Below are 26,798 nucleotides of genomic sequence, written 5' to 3' on the forward strand. Positions count from 1 at the left end.
GTGGTCTTTGAGCCCTGCATTTCATGCTGGAGGGTGACCTTTATGCCTTGCATGACTTTAGCAACCGTGCTACACTCTTCCTCCGGCATGTCTCAACTCTGCCTCAGAATGACTTCACAGAGGTGCTCATGCTCGCTCTGTGTGTCTCCTTGCTCTCACATACACACAGGTTAGCCACCTTAATTTCAGCTGGCGCCACAGTAACAGAGGTACCTCTGTTATGGCTTAATTTCATTTACTAACGGATCACTTACGACAACTGAACAGAGGTGTCTGCTTGACATCCCAAGCCGTGTGTCATTCTAATAGGACCAAGGGATTCAGAATGCAGTTGCTGCTGATATATACTGTTGAGTGGGCCACGGCAGGCGATGGCCTGCATGATGGTTAATAAAAGAGCTGAGCTCTCTGGAAACTGTAACAAGCCTTTCTCCTCATGCACAAACCTTGCGAGCACAACAACTTTAAACATCTTCTCTCAAGGCCCCATCTGAAGTACAACTATAGGCAAGTCAGGGATCCAGTTAAGCTTTCATTGGGGCCTAATTGTGCCCCTGTAAATGGACCAAAGGCATCAAGCATGTTTACATTATTTTGGGCTCACAGTTAGATTCCAGCTGCATCCCAACTGTAATGGGTCAAGAAACAGACAGGGAGGCTGTGGCAGAGGGCCACGGGCCCAGGAAACAAGTTTGCTGTTTATCTTCAGAACAGCTACAGCACATACAGTAAACCCTGGATTTAATGGACCCCGATTTAAAGGATTCCAGAAATAATGGACGTTCCACCAGCCCCCGCCCCCCAAATAAATGTCGGTGATTCACCAGAGTAGCTGGGGCTGCCAGAGTGGCTGGGGCCTTCAGGACCATAGGAGCTACAGCGCTGAGCGTGCCAAAAGCCGCAGGAGGTGGAAGGAGCCAGGCCGGCGTGCAGCTCCTCTCCTGGTAATTGCGAGAAGGCGACGGAGGTGTGAGGGGAAGAATGGAATGGGGTGCAGGGCAGGGGCAGGGGCAAGGAAAATGGGGGGCAGTAGACAGGAGCGAGTGATGGGCTGAGAAGGTCAGTGCGTCATCCTACAGTCTCACCATTCAATTTTAACAGACTTTTGGCATTAATGGACATGCCCTTCCCCGATATTAGTCCGTTAAATCAAGGGTTTACTGTACAGCAATACAGACTTCCCTTGACACCCGTCTCTCCCCATGGAAGTGCCTCCAACAGGACCTTGAGCAATCACTTCTAACAGTGAAAGGGTAGTAATATGCTGAGGACGCAGGGCTTACCCACAAAAAACTCATGATGTAATAACTGCGTTAGTCTTTAGGGTGCTACAGGACTGCTTGCAATTTGTGAAGCTGCAGCCTAACATAGCTACCCACCCTGTGAGAGGATGGGTCATTTACTGCTTTATGTGATGTGGACGGTTTCACTGGAAGCTGGACTGACACCGAACAGCTGTCAGATGGCAACAGCTTTGCTCACTAATGACCTGGGGAGGAAGGCACCTCTAGATACTTAAATAAATGGCGAATCATAAAAAGTGTCATAAAAATAAAAGCGGTCTAAAGTCTTCCCCTGAAGTGCAAAAAAAGAAGTGCCTCTGCCAGGCAGCTGAGGTATGCTCGCTTTGAGTTAGAGCTTCTGCAGCGGCTCTGTTACACCCTTCGTTGATCTGAAGGTTGTGTAATACTTAATGGGACTAGACCAAAACTGCATTGGCCAATGGGCAGAGCAATACAAGATAACTAGCATATATTGATTATTGATAACTCATAATGAGCGTATTGCCTAAATGATTCTTCTATAACATTGATTCCTTACAGAATTAGTTACAGACACTAGATAGACCATGATATTTCCTCACACTTTCCATATGTCTCATTGCTCTGTTCAGCTTGTTTATATGAGACACTTAGAAAAGCTGAGGAAAATCAATTAAAGGTGTGAAGTCAATGTACATAAGTTAAAGTGTATTAACTTCCCGGAAAAACCTCTCTTCTTTGGAGGACTATTAAGTTACATTGAATTATGAGCACTTTACTCCTGAATGAGAGAATCCACAAATGAAGTTACAGTAGACCCCCAAGTCAGGTGAGGGTTGCGTTCCTGCGCACCCTTACATAACTCAAATTTTGCACAAGTCGGGGAGAGCTGGGAACCAGACATCAGCCTGGCTCCTGGCTCCTGACTCCCCTGGGCTTGTGGTACTTGAGAACCTGACCAGTGTGACAGTGCTGGTCAGTTTCCTGGCTCCCAGAGTGGCGAGGAGCTGGGAACCAGGCGGCAGCCTGGCTCGTGGCTCCCCTCCACAGGCAGGACCTAGGAAATTGACCAGCACTGCCACTTGGTTCCTGGCTCCCTGCCGCTCTGGGAGCCAGGCATGGCTTCTACCGAGCTTCCCCCAGCTGTGGGAGCAGGGCAGGTTGATAGCTGTGCAGAACAGCTTCTCCCTGGCTTCTCCTAGCTGAGGAAACCGGAGGCTGGAGTGGGGAGATGGTGGAGGAGCTGCGCTCCTGCCAGCCCCCAGCCCCTGGGAAGCCCAGGATTCCGACTTGCACTTAACTCACGCTAATATAGTTCAGTGCCAGCTGAAATCGCGTATATAGGGGGTTTACTGTAGTGTGTTTCACCTTACACATGTTGACTTTTTCACACTGTGGTTGGCTCACCTTAACTTTCCTGACTGCATCTAGTTGAACAAGCACAAATTTATTTTAACGGGCCAATGACTTCAGCTATGGCCATTCAGAGCACTGCAGGAAAGAATTCCTGTTTGCAACCATTGGTCAAGACCACCAGAATTGAGTAGCAGTGATCATACTGTGCACTGTGCAGCCTGACACCTGGGATTATTTTGAATTGGTTCTTGCTGTGAGAGTCCAATGTGTATGTAGTCAGCAACTGTGTCACCCGAGAGTCGTGGTCTGATCTAGGTCTAAAATGACACTTACTAGCTTTTCTGTGGTGCTGCTTTGGAGGAAGGTTGTGGTCTTCTCCATGCCCTGGATCCAGGTACCAAAGAAGTTGCCCCCTCTGGGCTTAGCTCCCCAATGCTAGCCATTGGTTTACTCCATGGAAGGCATCAGAAATTTACTGCCCTAAATAAGAGTCACGTATTCAATTAAATTTAACTTAGCTGAAGAGCGGCTTTGTTGGCACTTGTCAGAAAAAGATGAGCGTCATTAAAAAAAAGAGCTAAATGCAGCTAGAGGCAGCATTGTTAGACTAACACTAATGCCGATACTATACCCAGGAGTATAAAGAGGTACCGGATAAAGAAATACTAGTTACCATATGAGCTCCTTTCCTTCCTGTTGCTCTTGGCTATATCACACCTGGATCTAAAAGGCCACTTCCAGGTTCATATGCGCACAAGAGAAGTGGGGTAAACTAACCCCTGTGCGGTACTCCTAGGACAATCCCAGGATATGGGGGAAAAATAAGTAAAAAAGCAGCTAGCCTTAACGTTTTATGGCTTGCACTTGTCTATTATTTGCAAGAGGGATTGGGGTATTTGCCTTACTGAGCACTCATATGTGCTTCCACATGTAGGGTTCTGCTTATGACAACCACACCAGGACACCATCTCCCAGCACAGCTGAAATATCCCCATCCAACATCAGCATCTTACTGATTTTGCCACCAATTTTCATCCATTTCCTGCCTGACGATGTGTGCAAACTTCTCACTCATGAACGTCAGTGACATTCCAGAACAAGCCATACTCACAAGCGCAGACTCAGTTAGCCTCTCTCGGCTACTAAGGCATTTCTAGCATATAGATGTCTTCCAGAACTTTCAATTCTTAAAAGGATGGTAAAGCCTAAGCTAATAACATTCCTTTACAAACTCTTTCCCCACCCCACTGACCCCAGCCATGGGAAAATAATTTAATGAGACTTTTATAAGAATTGAATTGGTTTTATTGTGTTCATGTTACCATATTGTTTCTTGGCTGGCCTCATATTTTCTGGGCACTTCTGAATAGGACAGGGAAAAAGAGGATGAATAAAGTAAAACCAAATGATAAAAAAAATCTCCCGGGACTTTGCAGTGACAGCCCCAGAAAAATGGCAGAAATCTTGGTTTTTCTCATGGTCAGAAAATAATGTGCTCTCTCACTTTCCTTAGCAGGCCCTGCCTTCTCTGCTGGGCAGAGTTTAGGAACTGGGAAACTGGGGAAGGGGATGCTCAAACTACATGGGTGAAGGAAAAAGACTAATGGATGAAAAGCAGCAGGACATTCTGAGCTCAGTCCCTATCATGTTACCATGTCCTACAGCTTATGCAACTAGTGGAGAATTCTGGAGTCGGTGGGCCCATAGACGTACCCTGACAAACTCAGGGCCTAATGTGTCTCTGGTGTCATTTGATTGATATCAGTTATTGCATCAGGGATAACTCTGGCTGCCTGGCTCTACAAAATATACTTTGTTTTATCAAGAAAACCGTTGGCTGCAAAGAACACCTGAACACAGAGAGAACTATAACATGAAGCACAGCAGGTAGGCTATAGAGCTATATTATTCAGAAGGTTTGGTATTTCATTTGCTTATTAACATCAGTTTGTGATTCTAGTGTGCTTACCAGTTTAGTAATTTGTGAGCTGTGGACTCTGTGGGACCCTTAGATACATGAAGGAGGGAGATCGATGGCCTTTTGTGACCATGATTGTATTAATGAACACGTCCAATTTTCTGTTCTGCTGTGCAAAACTTGTCATCTCCCCAGCTGTAACATCTCAGTGGAACGTGCTTCCTCTAGCAGTTAATCTCATCTGAAGAATGCACCATAGACAGAGATCTGCGTCTGAGTGGGAAGTGATTTTTATGCAGCTAAATACACTGAATAAAGTAAAACGCTGATGTAGGAGAAACACCCCTCCTTCCCTTCTGCACATGGCTCTGACATTTTCATCAGAGGAGGGGCAGGTTGGGTTTCATCAATACTCAGTGCTGCTACATAATTCCCCAGCCCTGCCTGGAAGTTTCAAGGCCCATGCCAAAATGTGCAACCAACTCTTTTTCCTTTCTATTAGTCCTCTGGTGTTAACTACCTACCAACAGTTGATGCATAAAAGGAGGATTTGTTTCCAACAGTTCTGCTCTCAGCAGTGATGGAATTTCTGGTGTGTAAAACAGCACCAGCCAGCAGAAGAGAGAGGTGTCCAGTGCAGAATCAGAGAATTAAGAGTAGAGCTTGTACAGCTGTAGCACATGATATTAAATAAGATTCTTACCACATGTTTGATGAGTTTGTTACTTAATTTTAACCTGATTCTTGAATTTCTAGATCCTCTGCCTCTTAGGGTGCTATTTTTCTTGTCTGAATGTCAGCAGAAAAAAAGACTGCTGTGCTTGTCATTCTCTGTCTGTGATGTTTCATGACAGCTTGAGTTAGTTTTACTTCATGGCTGCATTGTTGTTGCAGTTCAATTAACTAAATTATTATTAACAATAAAAACCTTATATTGATATAAGACTGGAAGGTAGTCACAGAACTTTTTGAATTGCTTATCCATCACCGAAATGCAGCCACATCAGGGGCGAGGCACAGCAATCCATCATGCACAGCAACAGTAGATGGCATCTTAGGATATGAAGCAGAAAAATAGCTTTTCCAGTTAGTTTTCACAGAGTCACATGTTAGGCAAAATGTTAGTGCCCATGCTGTAGTTTGGTTAGGATCCCTTCACTGACCAGGCATCAAAAACCAGCACTTCAGAGAGCCCTGTGCTGGAGCCTGGGTTAAGCCCTAAATCACAGGAAAGGATAATGCCTGTGGAATCACCACCACTATCTTCTGTGACATCTCAGGGAATGTCTACATAGCAGAAAAAAAAAAAGCCATGGCAGTACTTCTCAGAGCCTGAGTCAGCTGACTTAGGCTTGTAGGGCTCATGCCACAGACCTAAAAATAGCAATGAAGGCATTTGGGTTTGGCATCTCTGGGACCGGGCAGAGGGGAAGAGTCTTGAAGCTGGGGTACCAGCCTGAGCCAGAGTGCCTATACTGCTATTTTTCCCTGCAAGTCTGAGTCATTTGACCTGTGCTCTGAGACTCGCAGCCATGGAGGCTTTTTGGTTGTGTGTGTGGATGTACCCTAAGACGTTTAATGTTAACAGTGACTCAGCCTGACACTGTTAAGCTTCTCAGCTTGCAGCATAAGGTGCTATAGCTTCATATCAATAATAATAATACATACACACATAAATCAGAAGCTTCACTAATCACTGAAAAGCAGCCACCGGGGTGACATGAAGCTGCTGCTTTTTAACAGTGCAAAGTAACGCTGCATTACATCTGAGTTGAGGAAGGTCAGAAAAATCCCATAAATAGGCGAATAGACCGTGATCCAAATTCTGCACTTGGAAACAATGTTGAAGCTCCTCCATATCTAATTCTTCAGGTGAGTTTTAGGTAGGAAGAATATGGTTACCAATTAGGTGTGGTCAGACAACGTTTTATTTCTGGTGAAAATTTTGCCTTTTTTGTGGCCAAACATGTAAATATGAATTCTTTTTTTTTTGCTGAAAAAAAGAAAAAAAAAAAAAGGAACCCTTGCAGTCCAAACCCAGACATTTTTACTGGGAAATGCTGCTACTGTGCCTCAGGGCAGCCTTAGTACAGATGCCTCAAGGCCCAGTTCCCACTTCTGGGCTTGGGCTGCCTGGGTGGGCTGCAGCTGATGTAGAGTCACTGCAGTGTGTCTGGTCATAATGAAGCATGGGAGATGAAAGCTAGTCTGGGACGTTGGCCCATAGGGAAGACTGGGGGCATGAAACTGTTAAACTACAGATCCCCCAAGACACTGTGCAGTAGTTTGGGGGGGTGTTTTATTTTCAATGAAAAATAAACACTTTCTGAAAAAAAACAGACACAAATATTTGTTTACTAAAAACCTATTTTCCTTGTGACAGGCAGGTTTGATGGAAATTTTTCATCTAGCCCTCTTACCTATACCAGCACCTAGAGTCCTGCAAAAAGTGTCTTGTGATCAAAGCCTTGAGGTTACACCGCAGGTTTTTCAGACAACCAGGCAGAAGATACCAGTGGGAATTTCTCTTCCTTCCAGGAGAAAGGCAAGCCAGGCTGCAGCCTAACAAACACACAGCAAACATGCTGTACGGTATTTACAGGACAATGGGAAAGGAACAGTATTTCCCATCAACTAGAGACTGGGGGCATGAGGCGTGTTTCCAGACATCTCCACGCTCTATGAAATGAAAAGTGTATTAAGTCACGGGAAAGAACAGAAGGGCCGCGTCTACACGTGCACGCTACTTCGCAGTAGCAGCGCCAACTTCGAAATAGTGCCCGTCACGGCTACACGTGTAGGGCGCTATTTCGAAGTTGAAATCGACATTAGGTGGCGAGACGTTGAAGCCGCTAACCCCACGAGGGGATGGGAATAGCGCCCTACTTCAAAGTTGAACGTCGAAGTAGGGCACATGTAGACGATCCGCGTCCCGCACCATCAAAATAGCAGGGTCCGCCATGGCGCCCATCAGCTGAGGGGTTGAGAGACGCTCTCTCTCCAGCCCCTGCAGGGCTCTATGGTCATCGTGTGCAACAGCCCTTAGCCCAGGGCTTCTGGCTGCTGCTGCTGCAGCTGGGGATCCATGCTGCATGCACAGGGTCTGCAACCAGTTGTCGGCTCTGTGGATCTTGTGTTGTTTAGTGCAACTGTGTCTGGGAGGGGCCCTTTAAGGGAGCGGCTTGCTGTTGAGTCCGCCCTGTGACCCTGTCTGCAGCTGTTCCTGGCACCCTTATTTCGATGTGTGCTACTTTGGCGTGTAGATGTTCCTTCTCAGCGCCTATTTCGATGTGGTGCTGCCCAACGTCGAAGTTGAACGTCGACATTGCCAGCCCTGGAGGACGTGTAGACGTTATTCATCGAAATAGACTATTTCGATGTCGCTACATCGAAATAAGCTATTTCGATGTAGCGTGCACGTGTAGACGTAGCCAAGGTGCGTGTAACCCATGTTACCAGTTTTTACTTTTCAAGCTTCTTAATCTGAAAGCTCTTTTGCATCAAAGACTGTTTTCTGTATGTTTGTGCAGTGTCTAGTGCAGTGGGTCCCCATCCTAGAAAGGAGCTCTGGGTGCTATAATAATAAATTATAGGCTAGACTCAGCCACTATTCCTCAGATTTAAAACCCAAATCCACTAGCAGTCCCATGAGTTTCAATGAGGCTTCCGGCACACTGAGTTACTATTTATCATGACAAGGTGGAACAGTATGAAAGTAAGGAAGCAAACATATAAAATACGGATAATTGACTACTCTGAATCGAACAGGGAAAATAACTCCTAGAAGGATCCCTAAACCTGAAGGACTTTTCTCCACATTACCCTGCAACAGTGGTCTCAAAGTGCAGTCTGTGGACCACTAGTGGTCTGTAACCATCTTGCAGTGGCCCACAGCCTCAGGTCTTGCCTCTCCTACCTCCACAGCAGGGAGCCTGCCCCAGATCCCCGGGCCTGCACCCTACTCCATGCTACAGCTGCATAGCTCCATGTTTATGCTCCAGTATCCTAAGATGAATAATTTAGTATTGAAGTTATTTAAAGAGAAGTGAAGGCATTTTGGTCATCACGAGTGGTTGGCTGGGGGTCCGTGGAAAGGTTTGCGCCCTAGAACCGCTGTCCTAGAACGCAGTAATTATTGACTCGCACAGCAGATAGACTGCCAAGGAGACCCTGTTTATTAGATAGTCTTATACCTGTCACTGTGTAATCCAAACTGCAGCATTCAAAGCGCGTGCCAGGCAAGCGAGGCCGCCCTGTGCATGCAGAGGCCAGCAGCCACAGGGTAAATCGCCATCATTTCTTTAGCCATGTGGATCACTAGGCTTCTGGGCATGACTCTTTCCACGTGGCTGTCTCAGTTTTAATCATCCTTCTAGCTGCTTAATCCCTTTTCACAACATGTCACACTGAGGGGGGAGCTGCCCTTCAGATGAAGTCCAGATGGGCCTTTTTGAGCTAGAGAACAGAAATTCTTGAGAAGCAAAATGATGCAGCTATTTAAGGTCCCATGATGACAAAGGCTTCTAGGCCCAATACAAACAAGCAAAGTTTGTAAGTTGGGAGTCCCCATGCACATAAGTTTCCCAAAGCTCCAGAGCTGGAATCTGGCCCTGCCACACCCAAGATTGGTGGGATGTTGGGCACTGTGGCTCAGGTTGGACTTGACAATTGCAACCTAAGAGCTTGTCTACACTGCCTCTTTACTGAGCTATAACTTTCTTGTTCTGGGGTGTGATGCCCCCCTCCACCCTCAGAGCCCAGCAACTTACAGCACTATAAAGTGCCAGTGTCAAGAGGCTCCAAGAGCTGTTAGTTACACTCCTCATGGAAGTGGTTTACCCACTGTGCTGGGAGAGGTCTCTGCCAATGCTGGCACCATGACCACAGTGCTGCCATGGGTGGGCTTTAAACTTAGAATTGTAGACAAAGCCTGAGCCCCAGTTAGGTGCAATGAAAAAGGTCTTGCTGAACATTGCACTTATAGAGGGCACGTTTCATCCAAGTGCTTTAAAAACAGTCATTCAAACAAATCCTTTTGCAAAGTAGTTTTGCTCATGTTGTAGAAGGGTAATGAGGGCCCAAGGTGTTCAGTGAGTCAGCGGAGCTCTGCACAAACACAACCTCCACTCTAATATCTGAGCAAAGCAAACTCCCTGTTTTTAGCCTATGACCACCCTGAGTTTTGAATTCACCCTTTGGGAATCAGATGCTCATTGTTATTATTATTTATTATTTATATTGGGGTAGCCTTGTCTTGGCCCTGGGCTCCACTGTGTTAGGTGCTGTACAAACACAAAACAAAGAGAGCTCTTGGTGATTTACTGAGAACTCACCGAAGGGCTGAAAATGTATGGTCTAAGGAGTTCATATACATCATGCAGAATAGCAGCTGCTCGCAGCAGCAGAGCACTCCTAGGACAGGCCATAATGTCATTCCTCTTTAATACAGACAAATGAAAAACAAAGTGACTTTCATAGTTTTGAAAGATGTTTTGTTTATAACCCTGAGACAGACACCACCTACCTCTGCGATAGGCGCATGTAACAGCATTGTAAGCATCTCCTGCTGTAACCTTCTTCTGTAATTGTGGCTTATTGATAACACAGAGGGATGCCCTTGAAAGCTGAAACATAATAGGCTCCATAATAAAAAAACATAGCCTCTTCTGGAATGGAGACAGATGGCCACTCCAGGCCCAGCAAGGGAAGTTTCTGGCCACCAGAGTAAAAGCCTGTTCCTGCAAAAAGGGGTATCAGGGCTTGATCTGAGAAGACAGGTCTTCTGATATCAAGGTATTGCTGGAAAGGCACCTCATTGGTGACCAGCATGAGATGCTAATGATCTGCCGCAAAAGAATATGAGGTCCTGTTGTCTCAGAGCTTATGACTTGTAGCCAGACAGCCAGCCCCCTCTCAGACCAGCATTGCTGGGAAAACAAGGGAGCCAAGACAACAGGACACTTAACGTAAATTCCAGCACAGCCTTTGAAGCTGTGAGAAAGCACAGGTGTGCTGCTACAGTGTGCCTCTGGGAACGTATACAACGGTTAGGCTCACAGCAGGCAGAGGAGCTGTGACAGACATGGCTCTTAGCCCCTACTAATAACTTGATGCACACACACTGACATCCCAGGTGGGAAATATTTACCCTAATAAAAAAGGAATGTCCAGTAGTCAAAACTTATTGTTCCTCTCCCTTGCAAGTGTAAATTAAGTTCACACTACTCTTGTGAGAGCTGGCGTCACCCAGACAGACCAGCCCCAATTTGGCATAAGAAAGGAGAAAGAGAATAAAGGACTACAGAGGTATAAGTATGGGACCTACAGCACCATGATTTTTGAGTGCTTTTCACTATCTATCTGCTAGTCAGATAAGTGACAGCCTCCCAAGGCTTCTGCAGCAAAAGGGGTCCCTAAGCCTTGTCCCTTATTCGTCTTTCCGTGGAATTGAGTGACCGATCCTGGCTTGGCACCGCTGGAATCGAGAGATGCAAGGAGGGTAAGAAGCGCCCACACCTGATCTCCTATCTTTAGTGTACACATATTTTGAAATAGAGCTCTATACTTTGTTTTTCTTTCTTTGGGATCGTGGCTTCAGTTTTGTAACTTGTTTGTGTGTGTAACATCTATACATTTGAATAAGTAGGCACTAGCAATTTTGTAACCACATGATTGGAAACTAGTTTAATAAATTTTGGTAACCGTTTGTGCATAAGCCTGACTTGTTTCCCTGGGTTACTGTAAAGCAGCCAACACAATTAAAGAACCTCAGCCGTTTTTGGCTATAAAGCCTGGCCATTAGGTGAGAGTACTAAGAGCCTAGCGCTGAGTTGTGCCGCCTCCACGGGGCAAACTCTTGGGGCGCCTGTCAGTCAATCCTGACTGCCTGCCGCGAAGGGACAGTGAGTCCTAGCGGTTAAAGTCACGGGTGTGGAAAGGCTCTTAGTGCTGCCATTGGGGCACCTGTCAGTCAGTGTTGACTGCCCGCCGCGAAGGGACAGTGAGTCCTAGCGGTTAAAGCCACGGGTGTTTAGGACCTTGGGGCATCCGTCAGCCCGGCCCGGGCTTCCCGCCGCAAAGGGACAGGGAGTCCTAGCGGTTAAAGTCACGGATGGTATAAAACGGGCATAGCTGGCACCTCACCAAACATCCTTGGCCATCGGCTAACATGACTTCAAGACATCTAGCTTATGCAACCCTGAATTCTTAGCGCTGTAGGCATTCATATGTCACTGTGGTCAATGTGCATGGCCAGTGTATGAGCTTTGGCTACAAGTTTTCAGTCTCCAGTCTGCTGGAAAGTAGATCGACAAACACTGTAGATGGAGCATCTACTTTCTCCAACTCATACCAGTTAGGAGTGTCTTTGCCCTTAGTAGTATTGCAACTCCCATTGCAGTGATTTAAAAGTGAATACAACCAAAGAACACAAATAAAATTTTATTTTGGTTTAGCAGAGCTGAAGCCAAGACAAAATGGCTTTATAAATATGCAACCAGTTTTAAGTGGCTCTTAATCAAATGCCCTATAATATAAAGCTTCTGCGAACTGATTTTTTTAAAAAAAACAAACAAACTAATGGGTTTCAAAAGGGGAGAAGGAAGAAAGGCAGCAAGCTTGGAATTTTCACAGGCCCTGTCGATGGGAGGCTTACACAATATGAGACAGCTGGAAGCCAGGAGAACATACTCTGTTTCTAAAATTAGATGGAGGGGAGGTTCTTCGCAGACAGCCAACATTTTCCATTTCGAGGAAGGAAACAAAAAGGCCTTGATATTGACCAGGGATGCAGAACTTTTAATTCCATTACTTTCCATGCCGTACGAGTTTCCTCGCCCAAGGCCATGCTAGGAATAAGCACAATAAAAGGAACAGCCCCCGCCGACTGCAGAGCCATGATTGTGATTACAAATGGTGTAAGACTCAACGTGTCACACACATTGAGCCTCAGTCCCAGGGGATGGGATAAAGGTTGCACGGTGTCTTCCAGACAGCTTAGGTTCTATTTCTGTCCAAGCAAGGGGCAGGTGAGGAGAGAGTCCACGCTTTCCAAAGCTGCCTTCCCAAAGGTGGGCAGGCAAGCTAAGGGAGGAATTGGCCCTCAGCAGAGAAAGTTTGCCAGTGCTGTGGCAGCAGTGTTTTGACTGCTAGGGAAGCATGAGAAGAAAAATGAGCCTCAGTTCCTCACACAGCACAAGGAAAATGCTAATGTATGTGCCCTGGTGTCTAGACTGCAGGCGGGGGCCTGTATAAAGCCATTTTAGTCTGCACAAAATTGCACTGTGGTGGTTCTGTCCATAGGCTGTCAGCAGAGTCTGGGCTGCAGCGATGAAGGTTTCAGTCATGGGCTGTAACAGTACCTTCTAGTAGCCCAGCTCTCAGGTGGGCAGAAGGGAGATGACATCCACTCTGCCATTGGGGTTACACAGCCCGTGGTGGGGAGCATCATGGTGGTTCCTTAGCAGTGAACTACAACAGTTTAGTTGTAGGAAGAGGAGTGTCCCACCCTATGGAGTGGGCAGCAGCCATTCAGGCAGGAGGATGCAAGAGCGAACGCTCCTACGATTGCAAAAAAAAAAGTCATGAGATCTTTACTGACCCCCAAGTGGGTGGGAGCACCGTTCTGCATCTTGGGTGGACTATTGTTGGTCACCGAGGCAGCAGAGATGCCTGACTCAGAAGAAAGAAAAGTTAAAATTAGGAACTGAATCACAGAAGGATTGAAGAAATAAAACCAAGGAAGGCCTCACAGAAGACTCTGCAGGGCACAGTGACCTGTAGGGAGGTGACGAGGACCACACACATGCGTGCATAGTGAATCAGAGATTAGGGCACTAAACTGGAACTCAGGATAGCTGGGTCCAATTCACAGCTCTGCCATTGCCCAGATTTCTTATGTGAGCTTGGGGGAGTCTCTGTGTTGTAGTTCCTGAAAAATGGGGTATAGAATCACTTCCCTATCTGCTTTTGCTGTTTGGAGTCTTTGGTGAAAAGGTTGTCTCCTGCTCTGTGGCTGTACAGTGAGTAGCATCCAGGAGCTCTGATTGGTAAACAAGCCCCTTAGAGCTCCTTGCTCTGAGATGTGCCTCTGACAGGGAACTGGCGTGTGCATCCTCACCCAAAGGTGGTTCATGGCCCAGCTCTTTGTCTTTGTGAAACAATAAATAAAGGCAGGCTGGCCCTGGTGTTTCTGTGCACGTGACTGCAGCAGAGAGACATTAATCACATAACAAAGCCAGGCAGTGCTCACTAAATGTAATTTGTGCTGACAACCTTTCTATTTCAATAAACAATAACCACGTCACATACTACATAGCTGGAGCTAAACGTCCCGATTACGACCCTGGGCTGTGTGCAGTGACTGTAACGCCAGCACTAGGTCTACAAATTCAGCTAATAACTTTTGCACAGCACCTTATTTAGTATTTAACTACATCTCTGACCTCACTCCCCCAGGTAGTCTGACAACTACCGTGATTTATGCACATCGCAATTCAAGTGTGGGGCATCGTCCCGCAAGCACTCAGTGTGCTCATCTCCTGACCTACAGCCTTCCACAGGCATTTGCTGCAAAGAGATCTTGCAGGAAGGGCTCTCTGTTTTTAAACGTCCCTGTTGATCATGGGTTGATTCACTGGATTTGGGGAAGGAAATTTTAACAGCTGTCGTGACTTATAAGTGTGAGACAAAAAATTGCCAGGGCCCAGCTTAGCATGCGAGATCACAGTGACCAACATCATTTGACCAATGAGTCAGGATTTTTTTGGATACGGGGACAGTGAGGCTGACAGCCACCACAGTCCTGGGGGCCAAGGTGGGAGGTGGGTCCAGTTCCCTGCTCTTGGAAGGGGCAGGGACAAGGGAGGAAGGGGCGGGTTTAGGGGAGTCAGACCTGGGTTCCCTCCACGTTCCCTCAGACCCATGCGTGGAGTGGCAGCACTGCACAGCACTGATGTGGCTTTTCAAAAGAGCCCAGGGTGCCATCCACCAACGCTGCTACGTTGGCAGCAGCTGGAGTTCTGGGCCTCTTTGAAATGCTCGGCCCTGGGGCAACTGCCTCTTTTGCCCGTCCCCCTTTTGCAGGCCTGCACGAGGAAAGTCTATGCTGCTGTAACACACTTAGACAACATGTATGAAGTCCCTCCTCTCGCGGCTGGTTCTCATGGGATATGTCTGCACGTAATTACCTAAATTCCAGCTTCAGGAGATTTACCTGACTGGCTCTCACAAGCTAGCATGTTAAAAAGAGAAGTGGAGCTGAGCCAGCACAAGCAGGATCCTGTTTGAAACCTTAGGCAGCTAGCCCCTCTTGCACCTGCAGCTGTGCTATTTTTAACAAGCTAACTTGAGCAGGGCTACGTCAGGTAAGTCTACCCAAGCAGGAAGTTATAGCTTCCAGCTCCACTGTAGCCATAATCCAGAGGATACCAGTCGACTTCGCCTCTCTGATAATGGCATAACCCCTGTAGCTCACATAGGAGAGATCTTTGCAGTTTGGTTCTCACATTCTACACGCTCCAGTTTGAAGGACCACCCTGCAATGGGTCAATCAGCACCAGGATTTGAACTCAAGACTTCCAGCAAAGGAGGGGCATCTTAGAAAACCAGTAAGATGTGCTTATTTCATGGTTTCTGCATCTTATTTTTCTCATTTTGTGACAAACAATAAGTTTTCTAATTTCCACCTCTGCACACAGTCTTGGATTTGAAAAACAAGCTATTTATTGTATATTATCACCATTAACAGAGCTCCTCTGTCAGAACTAGTTGGCCATTTTGGAAATCAGAATAGAATCCAGCTCACTCTCCTAGAGATATATTGGCTCTGCAGGGCTAACAGGAGTAGACAGTTGTTTTTGTCAGTAAACAGGTAGCTTAACTATGAAAGCACACAGGCGGCAGATGACACGGTACAAAGCAGAACTTGCTACATTCATAACTACACACAATACACAGTCTAATTCTTTTTTGTTAAAAAACTACCTGCAAACAGATTGTGTTTTGTACAAGTTTATTCAGTGATCGGAATTGTTTGGTGACTTATAAGTATGAATAAGTTTTAACCCAGCATTCTTTCAAGCAATGGCCACTCTGTTGAGTGGCTATTCATTATCTAAGCCATATGATTGATTACTTCTGTCACATGGCAATGGTTCTAGTCCAATCGTGGGGAAACCTTTCTTCTGCTCACAAAATATCCCAGAGTAGCCACAGTGCAGAACAAAAGTGTGAGCAGAACTGGTCAGGAATTTTTTTGACAAAACATTTTCTGACAACATTTTTCTTCCTCAGAAAGCCTCAGAAACTTCAATGAAAGCAAAACTTTTGGTGGTAAAATACCTATTTTCATTAAACTCTCATTGGGAAAGGGTTCTGTGGATGGACTTTCTGATCAAAGCCAGAGCACAAGGCAAAGAAGGTAGCCACTAGTTCAATAAGCTGTGAGGTGAGAGACCTAACTTCAATCCTTACTCCACCTGATTCATAGCATAGACTCAAACCTGTGTCTTCTACAGGTGAGTATCTTGGCAACTGAGCTCTTGGCTATTTTGGAAGCAACTTCCTCTTTGTTTTTTTCTCCCACAAAAATCTTGGAAAGGTTGCATTTTTATCCCATTGCAGACTGCTTGAAATCTCAGAAAGTTTTGCTGGCTGGGAAATCCCTTTTCCATCCCCACCTCCCAGCACTCGACATGAGCATATCTAGCCTGTGTATTCTCACAGGCATTATTCATTCTTGCAAGTGTGCCTGATGCGTTTGTTTTCTGTGACTATCCCTGCAAATAAAAATGTGCACCTCTGTGTGCTGGTAAATACATTAAAAAAAAAAGGCCACAAACACCAACAAGATCAAATCAACAAATTTTACTTACAGAAATATTCATGGATATTTTTAATGGCTCATTATGTGAGGTACTTTCCTTCTTTTTTTACAGGTGTCAGTATTTTAAACTAGGCCAGGTCTACACTAGGAAACTAAGTCAATTTCAGATACGTAATTCCAGCTAGGGCAATTTTATAGCTAGAATCAACTTATCCAAGATTGACTTACCTGGCTGTCCTCACTGAGGAAGGTCAATGGACACGGAACAGTGCTATTTTGAAATAAGCCTTAATGGGCTCCAGTGGCACTATTCTGAAACAGCGTTGTGTCCGGAGATGCTATTTTGAAGGAGCTGGGTGCTATTGTGAAATACATTTTGTGTGTAGTTGTGTTCTTTCAAAATATTTCAAAATAGCTAGTTCTCAAAGCTGTAGCCTTAGTGGAGGAGAGTAGCAGACTTGCTGGCTAAGGAGCCTTTTCTTAAGCAGCCCACTCTTTGTGGTCTTCAAGCCTGTGTTGAGCTTCACACTGGACGATTGTCATGGTGGCGGCCAACGTCTGGCATTTTTTGAAGTACCCGCATTCCAGCGCTGCTTGCGAGGGCTGATTAAGTGGGTTCCATACTACCAACAAAACTCTCGAACCTGCCCGACAGTGTCTGCCTTCCAGCCTGCCTTAGGTGGACTCTTATGGCCCCCAGCTGGGCGAGTGGGACAGTCTTCCTCCCACATGTGAGTACCTGATCTTCCAGCTGAGTCCCTCCAAGCAGGTGGCTGGTGGGCAGCAAGCAGATACATGTCACTGTGCTGGCTGTTGCTCAACCTCTGACTCACTGCTGTGACTAGGCCATCTGGGATCTTTCAGCCTCAACTCGCAGGATTCCTGTCTCATCCTTTAGGACCTGAAGGATGACTATAAAGATCCTGACAAAGTTAAAGAGCACTACCTAGGTGAGCATGTGCCTTACATCCCCACCACCCTCAGCTCCTGTTAATGTGTGGCTCAGACTTGCACAGCTCTCTCTGGCTGCAAAATGAGCCCACCCCACTTTTCCCATCCTCGCCTACGCATTTGAAGGGCATGGCCACCAAAAGGTTGAGCCAGCTTCCCTTGTTCCAATTGCCTGCCCGCAACACCCGACCTGCCCTGGGTCGCATGATAGTACATTCTGGAACCCCCAGCTGGTGCCAAAGCCAGATGCCACCTCTTGCCAGCAGCTTACTGGGCTGTGAGGTAAGGTGGCAAATAATACGGTCCATGACAAGTTGAGAGATTTTTAAGTGCCAGCTTGACGAAGCCCTGGCTGGGATTATTTGGTTGGGATGGATCCTGCTTTCAGCAGGGGGCTGGACTTGATGACCTCCTGAGGTCTCTCCCAACCCTGTGATCGTGTAGTTCTGCACAGCCTTTTGAGGGTGAATTCCCCCACTCCCAAATTAAACAATGTGACACAGTGTGAACTAATTTCTTGTAACTTAGCAGTTCTCCAGTTTTTTGCCTTTAGACCTGGATAGCTGGAGTGCAGTGGCTGCTGGGAGCACCCAGCTTTGAAGGCGGCAGCCCCACTAGCAGTAGTGTGGAAATAAAGGCAGCAATGCACTGTATACTATATAATGCCAGCTTTACTTCTTTGCCACTGCTGCTGGCAGCAGTGATGTTGCCTTCAGAGCTGGATGTCCCACCAGTGGCCACCACTGTGTCTGGCTGCCACATCAGTGCTTAACTTCAATACAAATTAAGCACTGTGGAGAAGCAGCAGAGCCCAGGATGATGGAGGCATGGGGAGCCAGGGGTGCCGATGTGGGCCAGAGTGACAGGGAGTATGTCTGCAGGGGCTAGGGATGCCAAAATACATGACTCCCCAGAGCGCTACTTTCCCAGGGGGCCAGTGCCAGCTGTGTTGGAGGAAGTGCAAGAAACCCCGGAGAAGGGTGTTATGGAATTGCATGACTGCAAGGAAAGTGTCTTTCTAACACCCGTAAGTCAGAATCTAATTTCTGCTCTATGACAAAAATACATTTCACTGTGATCCAGTGAAAACTAGATGAAATTGGACATAATCAGGGTTTAAATATGGTGCTTCAAACTTGCACACTGGAAAATGCTAAATAAAAAAATAATTATAAAAATTAAGGCTCTATCAATGTGCCATTGGCAATGCGTGTGCCTTACGGGGGTGGAAATCTCTGTTGGACAGAGGATGTCTCAAGCTTTATTGGGTGTGGGTGAAGGACTAATGAAATGGACCATGGCATTTCAGGTGTGAGGTGTACATTGTTGTGATCTGTAATCAGTTAAGGTGATTGCAGATGATGAAATAAATCATGTAGCAAATTGGCTGGGGTTTCCAAGCTGCCTGCTTTGTTTGCTGCCCCAGTTGTACGAGTGAATGAGGTTGGAGTGCATACCACACTTTCCTCCTTCTCTGCACTGGTGTGCTGTAAATGTGGGATGGACCCACACCTTCAACAATGAGGCCAAAAGGAGCCATCAACTAGCTGCCTTGTTCCTGGACCACCAGCCATCCTACAAACCAGACAAGGCAGGGTTACTTTGCAGAAAATAACAAAGGATAGTGCAATTACATATGTTATCATAATGCATACACACAAGCAGGTTTAGTTAAAATTGCAGGGGCAGCTTTGAGTGCTTTCATTTGCAACCCTAGCATTCTGTTAATGTGGTACCATGTAATGGGATTTGGCTATAAAAGCATGTGTCAGTCACAAGCTCTTTCCCATCACAAGTACGGGAATAATTTCTGTGATTAGAAACCTAAGCAGGTGGAGAAATGCAAAACTGCCAGAAGAGACTCATCAGTTTGCAACAGCAAACTGTAGTGTTGCAGCAACACTGCCGGAAGAGACCTTTCCATAGGAGTTTGGAGTTAGGCTATAAATTGACACACCAAACTGCAGAAATTGAGCTAGGAGATGGGAATGCTTCTTCGAAAGGCCTTTGTCCAAAGGAATGCCTTTATCATTATGCAGGCAGCTCCTTCAACGCTATGGCCACGTGGCTCCTATATACCCAAGGCAAGAGATAGCCCAAGTTATGAGTAGGCTCAAGGCCATCCAAATAGCCACATGAGAACTGGCAGCCAGGAGCCAGCACATGTGAGTATTTAAGATCCAAAACACAGACTAGGTTTTACACCCCTGCCAGAGTATCTTCTAGGTTTTTACTCGCTTTCATCTCAGTATTGAACAAGGACAATTTGTTGTATAAAAGGGAGATCAAACCTGATTTTTTCCCCCTCACAGTGTGAACGCAAGGTAGTGGTGGACTTGCATTTCCCATGCCTATATTTACTTAGAGACCCTGATTCTCTACTGCCTTGCAGCTTGTGTAGTCATTTATACCTGTGCAAAAGGAGCACCGGGTGATATCAAATCAGCATTTTACATCCACTTGCACAGGTGCAAGTGACTGCAAGGTGCAAGCAAGAACAGGGCTAGGTCCAAAGATACCACTTCTTGTTTGTGATCATGAACACCATTTTCACAGAGGAAAAGGTGAGTTGCATCTGAAAGATCTGTGCCAACCTATTTAGCCTCCCAGTGGATTTTCCTTTAATAGAACATCACTTCATTGTGCTTCTCTGGAACTTGACTAATAGACATGGTATGTTAACATGGACATGACTGTAGACAGGAATTTTTACATGGAGTCATTATGGACAGCCCCTAGTAGGTGAAGATTCACTATGTACAGATTCACCAAACGATGATGATTCCCAGTCAGAGAGTTTATGTCTAATGTTTTCTGAACAATGGAACACTTAGGTTGGCTAGTAGGAAAACCTTCCTACAGCATAGATGGCTTACTTAGCCCGTGGGCTGGTCTTCCAAGAGAAGAGATCAGAGCCCCGTGGCTGGAGTGATTTCAGAGCTGGACAAATAACAAGGAAAGGATGACAGAGAACAATTCTGCCTTTAGAAGGGGAATGGACCAGGTAAGCTACTGCTTCTTGCTTAATCTTTGATCACTAGGCTGTGTACTCAGGTTATGTTAGATAAATTCATTAATAGCTGAGAAAGTTGAGCCATGTCCCTGGTCTCCTTTCAGATGTCATGGGTGCATGTCAGTGTTTCCTGTCAGCTAAGTGCTTGGGGCTGCTACCCAGGAGACATGCAGGTGCTGCCCAGATGATTAGCAGAACATGCACAGCACCCCCAACCAGAAGCCTGTGTTTCTACTGGGGGGTGCACATCTGCACATGCCTTGGTGCACATAACAAAATTTATTCTGCCCACCGATGGAAAAAATGAGCGGGAACCCTGTTGCATGTGTACGTTCAGCACTACAATGTATACAGCTGGTGAGTAGGCAGAAAGGAGCACATTTGAACTTCAAACCAATCAGCACACAGTGTCTCCAGGCTGCAGAGAGAGAATCGCCTCTGTTCCATTCAAACTGTACAACAAGAGAATATATTTAACTAAAAAAATCCACAGTATCAAAACACAGCAAGTCACAGTAACATACTTTGTGATATAAATAGCCAGTATACAATTTTTTTCCCAAACAGTTTGGCACTCTATGCAATCACTTTGGACTCTTTTATATATATATATATATATATATATAGAGAGAGAGAGAGAGAGAGAGAGAGAGAGAGAGAGAGTCTTAATTTTAATTCCTATTTTATATATATATATATATATATATATATATATATATAAATTCCTATTTATATATATATATATATATATATATATATATATATATATGTAGGAATTAAAATTAAGACTTACATTTGCATTGCAACCCCCTCTAGTTTCCCTATAGTGACAGGGAGGGGAAATCAGACATACACAGCCATTGCCTTTGGGGATGTAACACATGATTCAATTGCTGAAAAAAAAATTCCCTGATGCTTCTAGAGCAGCATCCAATTTTTGTTTGGTAGCAAGGAGTTTTAGCTTATCCCATAAACAGCAGCAACATGTGTGAAAATACTTGAAGTAGGTCACTTCAGAAGCGTCTTGCTAACCTTCTGAGGAACTGGCTATAGGCCACATTCTGCAGATATTAGTGTCTTCCCAGAACAATTCCAGTGAAGTCAGTGGACCAAATTCTTCTCTGAGTTGCAAGCATATTATTCTCAATTAACTCAGTAAGAATACCATCCTTGTAGCTGAGAGAAGCTGATTCAGTGAATTATTCTGGATTTATAATTGTAAATGAAGCCACAATTTCCACCTGTGTGGAGACCCTTATATGTATCTGAATATGAATCCTAATATGTATCTGTGTGTGTTTTGCTGTAGATTCCCCCCCAGCATTTACTCATTCTTCATGGAAATATGGTTTCCTTTTGGCTTGTTCAATGATACACCAGAAAATCGATCAGTTAATCCCTAGCTGAGCCCCACCAATAAATACCGATGATTAAAAGGAGAAGGCATGGCTCTTAGGTGTACAGTAGAAGTCATCGGAAAAATTTTAAAATTGATTTATGAGTTTAATCTGATTTCACATCAGATCAATTGCACAGGAGGGGAGATCACATATATTCCTGTCCTAATTTGGACAATAACTTGCAGTATTACCTGGTCATGTATAGTATATGTCTGAACATGAAGGACAGCTGGATGCACTAGTTTACTGGAATATACTGGCTGGTGGGTGCATTAGTAAGAGGGAACTGCTTTCTCCACAATGGAATGTTGCACCTATTCAAGTTTTATGGCTGTGGCTGGATCCCATGTGAATCCATTGCTGCTGTACACCAAACTGATGTGTGCTTTTGGCTCAGAGGGGAAAGATGTGTTTGTGGCACAGAACATCCTGGCTGCTATCCTTAATGTCACTTGCTATGATGGTCTGTATAACTACAATGGAGTGGTACAGCGTACGTTGATAGGTAGCTGCAATGGCCAAAATAAATAGGGTGGAAATAGAGTGGGGCTAGAACCTTGGTTTTTTTGGACGGGTTTGCAGTTCGCCAGCTCAAATACGTGTGATCTGGGCAGTGCCTTAGAACAGAATTTTTCTCAAAAGATTTTGCTTACTCCATACAGCAGAGAGATGAGCGCAGAGGCAATTTACACTAGAACTGAGGGGACTTTTAGCCAGTGGTTCATTACCTTTCACAAATTTACAGCATATGCATTTTTAAAAGAAAGTAAAGAATGCAGCACCAGTAGAGGGAGCCTACTCTTAAAACCACCGTGATCATTATCCTGCATGTTGGAACAGCCATTCCCAGCCTTTTCAGGCAAATGGATTAATCTGCCAGATGTCCAGATCAAGAACTCGGTTGTATCGGGCAGTGTCTGTCACCTCCCAGTCAGCTATCAGAGCACTTTTAGAGATCGCCAAATGGAACACCCCTGTCATCCATGTCTGGTCAGGGCACTCACCACTCAGTAGGAGGGGGGTGCAGTTGTGGCACTCTGACCTCTACCGCACAGGGTAGGCAGAAAGAAACTAGAATTACCAAGTACCAAGGAGCAACTGCAAGAAAGCCTCTTTAGAAGCCTTTATTTTTATGTTGAGAAATGTCGACAGGCAACATTTTGGTGCAGCCTGATGCCTTCAAGCAAATGGTGATGCTGAAGAGACGAGAGCTGTCCCCTTGTAAAAGTTTTATCTCAAACACATTCAGATTCATAAAGGGGAAAATGACTTCTATATATGCACTGCTATCATGCACATTGGAAATGAAGATCAGATAACCTGGCAGCTTATACAGAGATCAACCATGCACAAAGTCACAGGCTTTTGGGGTTTTCTTTACTGAGACTATGAAATTATGAAATATTTGACTGGAAGCCTTTTGGTGGAAGCACTAAAAATGTGACTGAGATTCGTGTTGCCTACTTCTTTTCTACTAAGAGTTGGACATTTTGCAGGTACCCTGAGTAACATGGTGTGGCACGAGTTAGTGCCAAGAAGCACTGTATAACTCGCACCGACAGCAGGCGAATGATCAAACCCACATTGCCCGCTGGCATGCTGGAGGAGGCAGCCTTCCTCTGCTGCAGTTCTTCAGGAGGCGGCATAAAAGCTCCTGGTTATAAATCCAGCCCTCACTTAAAGAAAAAGAAAAAAAGAAGAAGAAAAAAGCCCCACCCTCTCACACAGAAGGAAAACCACTGCCCTCCAGCTGACTTCTTCTACAAGAGTGTTCCTGTTTGATTTTTTTTCACTCCAGGGATTAAATCCAGAACCAATATTTAGCTGTGATTTACAGGTCGACACTAGAGTCCCTTCTGCAAGTGCATGAAATTTTCTGTATATGAGCAACTTTGGGACTTCGATGGGCTCGAAACATAAAGGAATTGGTGGGTCCACCAAGGCCTCCTGACCTATAGGAAGGCTTTGGGTGTGATCCAGAAAAGGCAGTGGGTTCTCCGCTCTATCCAATGAACTGCAGGCGGTATAGGTGATTCTGCTATGGTCAGTTCCTTGCTCAGACTCTCATGGAGCAGAGCGTCTCCGTGTTCTAATAGTCCTACACTGGAAGTTTGGTACTGCTGGTCTTGCAGGGGGCACTGAACGTCTTGCAAGTATTAATCGCAAACCAAAGCAGCCAGGTTAAGAAGGGAGTTCATGGGATAGTGCTGTGATTACCAAGACCTTTTTTAATATGGCCGAACAAACAGCCTAGTCCCTCCCTCAGCTTGGATGGGAAATTCACAATGCCGCAATTGGCAGGACTGTACAGGAAGGCCATTAGGGATCATTCAGATCGTGTCTCCTCCTGCTAGATCAGTGGTGTCCAATGGTAATTCAAGGATCGCCACACTTGTGGTTGTCATCCTTCTGTATTCACCACAGCCCCCGCCCCTGCTCTAAATAAATGCCCACCACGCCAGAACCAGGCAACCCCAGCTCCCCACTATAACCCAATCCCCCACCCCTCCCCAAGAGACTGGCACCCCCAGCCCTCTGCTCTAACAATGCCCTCCCCCCATCCCCCGGAGGCAGGCTCCCCCAGCTCCTCCCGCACAAACTGAATGACGGCAACTCACCAGAGCCGCCGTTATCAGAGGAGCCGTACGAGCCCGCGATGGGGCCTGAGCCACAGCTGCAGGAACCATGCTGGGGCTGCAGGAGCTGCCACCGCCGCTGGTGCAACGCACTTGTCCCACCAAGTGGTGGGGAGCGGGTGGAGGGCATGCCACGTGTGCAGCTCTGAGGAGCTGCATTTAAAGGCTCAAGGAGTCACATGCAGGTCCAGAGCCCATCATCACACCGCGGAGTCCTGTTCAGGACATGTGGTGAGTGGTGAACATATGGGTTCTAGCTTTAAGGAAGAATTGTGCAGCTGCTTTGTCAGGGTCATATTCTCATTTTTGTCTTGTTTTTATTTTATTTTATGTATTGCGGGGAGATGGGAAGGAACAGAAACGTCCACTGGGACATATGGGTCCAGACCCAAACTCCACGGCTGGCCCTGCCCTGTACAGTGGCCTAGACCAAAACATCAGATCTCAGCTTGAGCAAAGTTCAGATCTGGGTGGTTAATGGTGTAATGGGAATTAGAGCTGGGTAATGGAGAGCCCTACCTAGTCAATCTTCCCAAGAGCTTGATGAGGTAATTCCCCTATTTTACAGCTGAGGGTGACAGTGAGACACAGAAGTTTTCCCAAAGCTGCATAATTAATCAATGACAGAACTCACAGTGTCCTTAGTTCCATTCCTGGCCACATTCCTTTGGGTTGTATTGCCACCAGAACAAGAAAGACCCATGTTTTAGTTAGAACAATCTGATTGGACTAAGGCGATTATTAATTTGAATGTGGTACATGGAGGAAAATCCAGTTCTGTGCTTGTTCTCCAGTCACCCTTGAGAACCATGAGCCAACAAGAGGCATCAACTATAAACGGCACCAGCTGGAATGATCTATCAACAATTAAAACTGATTAAAAAAATTGCCTTTTGTGTGTCACAAGCAGGGCTTAACATTGCTTCATCTTAAATATTTTGGAACCTTGTGACTGACGGGTTTGCTGCTTTTCTGTCTCAGTCAGTCTGCTAAAATAGCTCAGCAGATACGGAGTTTTTACCAAAACACCAGAACTTGCACGTAGATTATACATGGTATATAGCCTGTTTATGCAATGCATGTTGCTGTCTATGCTGGCATCAGTAACTCAATAAAAGCAGCCAAGGCTCAGGACTAATTAAAACGCTGCAGTCTCCAAAGGTACAAAGCAGCCCCTCAGAGTTTAACATTTCCATAGCAACTATACCCTGATTAATCCCATCTTCCTGCCCTTGCTAAAACACACAGATGGAAAACACCGAATGTTAGACAAAAAAGAGGCTAGCAAAACCACAGCAATGGGGAAAAGCTATGAAATCCTTTATCACTTTTAGTATCAAGTATCTGAGGCATCCTAAGCTCCAGTATGTCAGACCCAACGGTTGTGCCAGAAGCATCTGTTGCCTGGATGTAATGTCTGGTACCTGGTGTCCCAGGAGATGTGTCTGTAGACATTTTAGTGTCCCGCGGCAGCACTGGCCTGTTTTCAGCACTGATTTCCAAAGAAAGCATACAAATGTTCAGACTGCAACGGTAAGAGCAGCAGCTGGAGAGTTTACACTAGTGCCTCATCTATGAGCTGGTGAAACTACTGAGAACTAGAGGGTCCACACGGCCTCCCCTCTCCTCGTTGATTCACAAGCCCTTTGAACTGAGCCAACCAAGAGTTGCAATGAAGCCTGGTACCAAAACAGAGAGCAAAGCCCAGGGGCCAGAGCACATGATGGTGGACTTCTGTTCCTGGTTGTACCCCTGACTCACCCTCTGACCATGGTGAGGTCTGTGATATTTTTTTTCCCCCAGCTGTGAAAGGGGATTGTCCTCAGTAGGACAGAAAGGGAGGACTAAGGCCAGCTTAGCACTACACACCTATATCAGTATAATACATTAGAGGGGTGAAAAATCTACCTTCCTCCTGAGCAACAGAGCTATACTTCCCTAACCCCCTGTACAGGCAGCACGCTGTCTAAGGGAGAGCTGTCTCTGCTGACTAGCTACCACCTCTTGGGGAGAAGGATTAACTATGTGGGGACAGCAAGGTCTTCTCTAAAATATCACAGCCATGCTGCTGCACTGGTGTGGCTGCACTGCTGTTGCACAGTAGGTGAAAACAAGCCCTCCATCTGCAGAGCTGCACTTCTGCACGGTGCTTTGAAGCCTAATTTTCTTTCATACTTGTAGATTCTTTGAGACTGAAGGAGCTAAAAAGTGCAAAGTATGAGTACAGCATAGTATTGACCAGTGAATTGTATTGAGCAGCCGGGCAGTAATGTCGTTTATTTGGTATAAATTACCAGAAAGACACAAATTCTGAGGGGCATTCCTGGGGGCAATTACTACAGTAATAGTAATGCGGATGATCGTATCACCTGGCTTCCATACAGGTGATTCTCACGATACTTTGGTAACATTTCCTATGTCACTCACCACAGGTTAAC

General features: G+C 45.8%; 1 protein-coding gene across 1 annotated transcript in view; it reads right to left on the reverse strand.

The window, feature by feature from the left end:
• Window positions 1-15,605: 15,605 nt before the first annotated feature.
• STUM (stum, mechanosensory transduction mediator homolog) overlaps window positions 15,606-26,798 on the reverse strand; it is a 92,571-nt gene continuing 81,378 nt past the window's right edge. The window contains exon 3 of the mRNA XM_074988582.1: window positions 15,606-17,133. Within this exon, the coding sequence (XP_074844683.1) occupies window positions 17,048-17,133 (86 nt within the window). The 3' untranslated portion in view covers window positions 15,606-17,047. The remainder of the gene's footprint in view (window positions 17,134-26,798) is intronic.

This window comes from Carettochelys insculpta, chromosome 3, assembly GCF_033958435.1.
Source record: "Carettochelys insculpta isolate YL-2023 chromosome 3, ASM3395843v1, whole genome shotgun sequence".
Classification (NCBI taxonomy): Eukaryota; Metazoa; Chordata; order Testudines; family Carettochelyidae; genus Carettochelys; species Carettochelys insculpta.